Genomic DNA, 7,050 nt, shown 5'->3' on the forward strand with positions numbered 1-7,050 from the left:
CCAAAACCAAGTGAGAAGAGCTCAAATCATCAGAAAGACACGAAGAATCATCTTAATTTATAGATTTTTAAAACATCTTCAATGCTGGAACATAAAAACAGTTACGTTCTACAGTGAAGACCATCAGCCATCAAAACGGTTCCTCATCCATAACACGGGGTCTAGGTGGACTGGGTGGTAGAACCCAGTTCTGTTGGGGGTTCTTCATCTTCACAGCAGAACCAGCGTTCAGGGTTGAGGCGGGTCACAGAAAGTTGGACTTCACATGACCGAGCTGCTGTTTTCACATCTGTTTTACACAATCGCTGCTTAGATTTAGCTTCTGGACATTTTGCTGCAGAAAGCTCAGCTCGGAGCGATGATGTCACACAGCTTAAACTTTTTACATTCGTTTTCAAACTTGTTTACTCCCAGTCGTTACGCTGTTTATTCACTTTAAACATATTTTCCTTAGAGAAAAACACGGAGATCCTTCAGTTCCTTCAACAACGTGCGCTAACTGCACTGGCTTTTTCTTATGCTACTGTTAGCTTTTAGCTCCTATTTTTATTTCCAGCTAGACTTTGTGATCCTTTGAGCAAGCTTCTGCTGCTTTTAGCCAGACTTTACTACTTTTAGCTATCAATGTGCAACTTTTAGCTTTAGGCTAACCTTTAAATACTTTTAATTAGCCTTTTGATATTTTCGTTTTGATATCTTTACTTTTAGCTAGTTTAAAAAAAAAAAATCTTCTAGGTATTCTTTTGATAATTTAGCTTTTAGCTAACTATTTGACATGTTTAGCGTTTAGCTAGCCTTTTGATACATTTTGCTAGCCATCTGATATTTTTAGCTATCCTTTAGCATTTTGTTATTTTTAACTTTTAGCTTTGGATATATCCAGCTAGCCATTATTATTTCCTTTTTATTTACATTTTTAGCATTTATCTAGCCTTCCAAAGGTTTTATCTAGTAAATAAAAAACATATATGTTTGATGTTAAGCTAGCTTATTCATACTTTTAGCTTGCCTTTTGATATTTTAGTAAATTCTATTTTGTATTATACAAGAAAAACGTTCTTTAACAGTTTCCTTTAGAAAATACAGAATCATGACAAAGTCGTTTGAGTAAGGTTCTCGGTGGTTCCCCCAGGCACCCTTCAGGAGCTGATCTCCCACACCATGATCCACTGGGCCCAGGAGTCGTTCATCCAGAACCCTGAGCTGGTGCGTCTGATGTTCAGTCTGCTCCACAGACAGTACGACGGGCTCGGCGAGCTGATCCGAGCTCTGCCCAAAGCCTACGCCATCAACGCCATCTCCGTTCAAGACACCATGGACCTGCTGGAGTGTCTGGGACAGATCCGCTCGCTGCTCATCGTCCAGATGGGTCCTGAAGAGGAGCGGCTCATGATCCAGAGCATCGGGTCGGTGTTCGGGGGCGAGGGGAACAGTAGCTCACCTAACGTGGCCATTTAGATCTTCTGTTTTTGTTTTACGTTTAGCACATTCAGGAGATGGACGCTGTGACTTTTAGTTTTTGTAACTTTTATACTTTCCAAAATATTTACAAATATTTATCCTACAGAAATACACAGAGATCGCTTTGATTCCTTTTAAATTAATGGTTTCTTTAAAATCTGCTTCAGTGTACTGGCTCTGTTTTGTCTTCCTGTGCTACTTTTAGCTTTTAGCTATCTGGTTGTTACTTTAACTAGCCTTTTGCTGATTTGAGCTAGGGTTCTGCTACCTACAGCTAGACTTTTGAACTTTTTTATTTTAACTTATATTTGCCTACTTTTAGCTACATTTCTGCTACTTGTAGGTTTTGCTGCTACTAGGTAGCATTTTTAACTAGCATTTTGCTGCTTTCAACATTTGGCTATCGTTAGCTTTTTAGCTACGTTTAACTACTTTTAGCTGTCATTTAGCTTCTTTCAGATAACTTTTTTTAGCTAGAATTTTACTGCTTTTAGCTTTTGCTTTTTAAAAGGTAATTAATTAGTTGGTAGTTTTTAATTTGATGATTTGTTTTTCTTGTATTTTTCAGCTGTCCATTAGGTTGCAGCCAATCCTGACTTTATTTATTTGAAGCTTCAGCTTCACATCAAAACTCAAATTGTTTTGCTGCTTAAATAAATGTTGTTTTTTTTTTGTGATGATGATTTCTTATTTTAGGAATATCATGAACAACAAGGTTTTCTACCAACACCCGAACCTGATGAGAGCTCTTGGCATGCACGAGACCGTCATGGAGGTGATGGTCAATGTGCTGGGTGGAGGAGGGGACTCTAAGGTAACCTAATAATATTAGGATAATAAAAGGATGAGTGCTGTGGTATTACTGTTTAGTTGAATAATATTGTAATGTAATCAGTGAGGGTGGAAGGCAGGAGGGTAGAATTAGATTTGGTAAACTTCCACATAATAGTTAATATGGATACCAAATTTATGAAAGATACAACCTACTGTAGATGATGAAAATGAAGGGCCCGAGGACACAGCCTTGAGGCACACCAGCAGAGATGGGGAACGACTGAGAACTGACAGACTGAGTTCATATGAACCACAGCCAGACGCTCTGCAGAGCATTCAGAACAGACAGAAATCCAAATGTTTGTCTCTTCTTTGTTGGATTGTATACCTGGATTATCGAGCATGGACTTTGTTGGTTTGTCTCTTCTCTTTCAGGAGATCCGGTTCCCTCAAATGGTGACCAACTGCTGTCGTTTCCTGTGTTACTTCTGCCGAATCAGCCGACAGAATCAGCGTTCCATGTTTGACCACCTGAACTACCTGCTGCAGAACAGTGGCATCGGCTTGGGTCAGTGTGCGCATTGTTCAGATTTTAATTTAATCTTTTTATATATATATTTTTTTCATTTCTTATCTCTTTCAGCAAAGATAAATAAAGTCCTGACTGTGTTTTCTCTTTTCCTGGTGCAGGCATGCGCGGCTCCACGCCTCTGGACGTGGCTGCTGCCTCCTGCATCGACAACAATGAGCTGGCCTTGGCTTTGCAAGAGCAGGACCTCGAGATGGTCTGAGCCAATCAACACGTCGACACCAGAACTCCACCCCAAGTAAAGAGCGTGGTGGAGTTACTAACTCGTCTCGGTTTCCTTGTGTTCGTGTGATGCAGGTGGTGACGTACCTGGCCGGCTGTGGGCTGCAGAGCTGTCCGATGCTCCTGTCCAAGGGTTACCCCGACATCGGCTGGAACCCCTGCGGAGGAGAGAGATATTTGGATTTCCTGCGCTTTGCCGTCTTCGTTAACGGTTCGCTGCAGTCCTTATCGAACTGTGACGTTTCGTATGAACGCTGAGTCGGCGTTCGCACTCTTGTTTCCTGTTTTGAAGTTTGCTTTGTACGTTTTTTCACACGAACGCTTGTTTTATTTTAGATGTTCGTATATGAACATGTTCAGCTCATGCAGGAGATGAGTGCTGTGACTTTTATACTTTCAAAATGTAAAACTTTATTTTAAAAGAATAAACGTTACGATTCAAGATTGTTTTTAGCTCCATTTATTGATTGTTCAGCTCTAGTTTATCTGTTATTCTGCTCCTTTAACCTATCATTCTGCTTTTTTAGCTATCCTGTACTTTTAGCTATTAGCTACCATTTAGCTCCTTTCAGCTTTATATTTCCCCTTTTAGCTATTATTTTGCTTTTTTTTTAATTTATCTTTCTGCTTCTTTCACTTATTCCTCTGCTTCTTCAAGTACCCTTTTGCTACTTTTAGCTTATAGCTACTGTTTATCTCCTTGAGCTATCGTTCTGCTTCTTGCATTTTTCATTTCTGCACCTTTTATCATTTCACTGCTGTTAGCTATTGTTCTGTTCCATTTAACAATTGTTCGGCTCCTTTTAGCTCTCATTCTGCTCATTGTAGCTCTCATTTTTATCTTTTTAGCCGTCGTTTTGCTGCCGTTATTTATTTTTCTGCACCCTTTAGCTCTCTTTCTGGTCTTTTTATCAATCGTTCTGTTCCTTTATTCCTCATTCTGCTTTTATTTTATTTTTTTGTTGCTACCCTTCTACTGCTTTTAGCTTTTAGCTACTGATTTGCTCCTTGCGCTAACATTGCAGCTTTCATTAAACTCCTATTAACTCTCATTCTTTAACCCATCATTACACTTTTTCAGTTTTCTTTTCACCCGTTTTAGCTTTCATTTAGCTGTTGTTCAGCTTTTTTCGTCTTTGTTTTAACTTTACCTGCTCAGTTTTAGCTTCTTCACCTGTCATTCAGAACTTCTCCTGTAGGTTCTGGTTTGTGTTTCTCAGATGTTTGTGTTCCTCCCCCTCGTAGGAGAGAGCGTGGAGGAGAACGCCAACGTGGTGGTGCGTCTGCTCATCCGTCGGCCCGAGTGCTTCGGCCCCGCCCTGCGAGGAGAGGGGGGCAACGGTCTGCTGGCCGCCATGGAGGAGGCCATCAAGATCTCCGAGGACCCGGCGAGGGACGGACCCACGGTTAAAAAAGACCGGCGGTTCATGTGAGCGCAGGAGGACGTCAGGAGCAATGAGCGGCCCATCAGAGATGTTTACACGGTTCGTTTTTCTGTTTGATTGACAGGTTTGGTGGCGAGGGGCAGCACGAGGAGAACCGCGTCCATCTGGGAAACGCCATCATGTCCTTCTACTCGGCGCTCATCGACCTGCTGGGACGCTGCGCCCCCGAGATGCACGTGAGACGACTTGAAGCTTTATTTATTATTATTTATTATAATCAAATGTAGGAATCGTGTAGAGGAGCATTTAGTTTGGTTAATCTGCTGCGGTTTTCAAAAATCTTTTACTTTATTTATGTTAATTTAAAGATTTTAGAGCTGCTGGACTGATCTTTAAACTTTTTTATTATAAATTAACTTGTGATAAAATATTATGGTAATCGGAAATCAACAAAGTCCATGCTCAATAATCCAGGTATACAATCCAACATTTTTCTGTCAGGTCACCTGGACAGTCATCAGAAATGTTTTATTTTAAACTTTTGCTAATTTTTTATGTAGGAAATCCTGAAATCGGCCTTTTTTAAAAGTCAGTTGAGAACACATGGCAGCTTTTTGTCCCTGCAGCTGATCCAAGCAGGTAAAGGTGAAGCTCTGAGGATCCGGGCCATCCTTAGGTCCCTGGTGCCCATCGAGGACCTGGTGGGAGTCATAAGTCTACCTGTACAAATACCCGCCTACGGCAAAGGTCAGAGGTCAACTGATGAGTGAACATCTTTATTACTAACTTTGTTTACTAATAGCCTAAATGTGTAAGTTTTTGCAGTCTAGCTGTTTCTGCAGACTTTGTGCTGTTTGAACCATTTATGTCAAAACTTCTGGCTCTTTCAGGAGACGGGCGTTGGGAGTTTTGGTTTTCGTGACTTCATTTACAAATAATCTTCCCAGAATATTAGAAATGTATTGTTCTCTTTGAAATATGCTTTAGCAATCTTATTTTTTTTTATCTTATTATGCTACATTATAGCTTTTAACTACACCTCTGCTGCTTTCAGCTTGGAGCTGGTATTGAGTTTAGTTTTTTTGTATTTAAGTAGCATTTTGCTACTTTAGCTTTGAACCAGCATTCTGCTCCTTTTAATTTTTAGCTAGCATCTTGCTAATGTAGTTTTCCCACCAGAATTTAGCTTCTTTTAACTGTTAGTTAGCATTTTGCCCTGATTTTGGTACTTTTGTATTTAGCCAGCATTCTGCTCCTTTTAGCTTTAGCTAACATTTTGCTACTTTTTAGATTTTAGCCAGTGTTTTGATCCTTTCAGCTATAATTTTGGTACTTTAGCTTTAAGGCAGGGTCCAACTCCTTTAGATTTTAGCTAGCATTTTGCAAATTTTTACTTTGAGCCAGGATTTTGGTACTGTAGTGTCCAGGCAGCATTCTGCTACTTGTAGCTTTTAACCAGCATTTAGCCATTTTAACATTTAGACATTTTTTTCTTTTAACCATTAGATAGCATTTTGCTACTTTAGCTTTCATCCAGGATTTTCCTCTTTTAGCTTTTAGTCAGCATTTTGCTAATTTTAACTAGCATTTTGCTACTTTAGCTTTTAGTCATAATTTTTCCCCTTTTAGCATTTAGTTAGCATTTTGCTCCTTTTAGCTTTTAGCTAGTGGTTGGCTTGTTTTAATTACAACTTCTCAGTCTCAGCTTCTTCAGCAGTCCTTCAGCTTTTTTCTCTAATCATGGCTCCATCTTACTGAACCACAGACGATCAGATCATCGAGCCGAAGATGTCTGCCAGTTTTGTGCCGGACCACAAGGCTTCCATGGTTCTGTTCCTGGACAGGGTGTACGGCATCGACAATCAGGACTTCCTGCTCCACGTGCTGGAGGTCGGCTTCCTGCCTGACATGAGAGCTGCAGCTTCCCTGGATACAGTAAGGAGCAGAGGTCCAGTTTTCAGTTTTGGGTTCTGTTGGAGATCGCTCCAGTTGAAACGATTCTTTTCTCGTCTTCCCGTCTGGTTTCAGGTGGCCTTCAGTACCACGGAGATGGCCTTGGCTCTGAACCGCTACCTCTGCTCAGCTGTGCTGCCTCTGCTCACCAAATGCGCCCCGCTGTTTGCTGGGACGGACCATCGGGCCATCATGATCGACTCCATGCTTCACACCATCTACCGCCTGTCCCGTGGCCGGGCCCTGACCAAGGCCCAGAGGGACGTCATTGAAGAGTGCCTGATGTCGCTCTGCAAGTCAGTACTTCACCCCGATTAAAAAACAGCTAACCAGAGAACGCCCGAAACAAAAAAGAAACAGCTAATCAGAGAACGCCCGGCTTAAAACGGAGCTAACCAGAGAGAGCAGTGGGAATGCTGTCTGACCTCTGAAAACTGTAGAAAATATGAGCGTTGATTTAAAGTTAAAAGAAACAGAACAGAGGCTAAACTGAACAAAACAGGTTTAGATGAGCAGAACTTGAGCTGAAATCAGTGGAACACAAGCTAAAAGTACAAGAACATAAGTTAAAAGCAAAGAAATGCAAACTAATGCAGCCGAACACAACCTAAAGGCAGAAGAACACAAGCTAAAGGCAGAAGAACACAAGCTAAAAGCAGAAGAACA

At 41.0% G+C, this 7,050-nt stretch overlaps 1 protein-coding gene across 1 annotated transcript in view; it reads left to right on the forward strand.

Annotated features, from left to right (window-relative positions):
* Nucleotides 1–1,146: 1,146 nt before the first annotated feature.
* The window catches only part of LOC119410805 (ryanodine receptor 1), a gene marked incomplete at its 3' end in the record, with an annotated part of 36,024 nt that continues 30,120 nt past the window's right edge, over nucleotides 1,147–7,050 (forward strand). The window contains 10 exon segments of the mRNA XM_037677726.1: nucleotides 1,147–1,406; nucleotides 2,158–2,275; nucleotides 2,671–2,803; nucleotides 2,926–3,020; nucleotides 3,122–3,257; nucleotides 4,292–4,475; nucleotides 4,556–4,667; nucleotides 5,058–5,178; nucleotides 6,197–6,366; nucleotides 6,460–6,680. Coding sequence (XP_037533654.1) covers nucleotides 1,162–1,406; nucleotides 2,158–2,275; nucleotides 2,671–2,803; nucleotides 2,926–3,020; nucleotides 3,122–3,257; nucleotides 4,292–4,475; nucleotides 4,556–4,667; nucleotides 5,058–5,178; nucleotides 6,197–6,366; nucleotides 6,460–6,680 — 1,535 coding nt within the window.

Source organism: Nematolebias whitei, chromosome 6 (genome assembly GCF_014905685.2).
Source record: "Nematolebias whitei isolate Nwh7 chromosome 6, NemWhi1, whole genome shotgun sequence".
Lineage (NCBI taxonomy): Eukaryota > Metazoa > Chordata > Actinopteri > Cyprinodontiformes > Rivulidae > Nematolebias > Nematolebias whitei.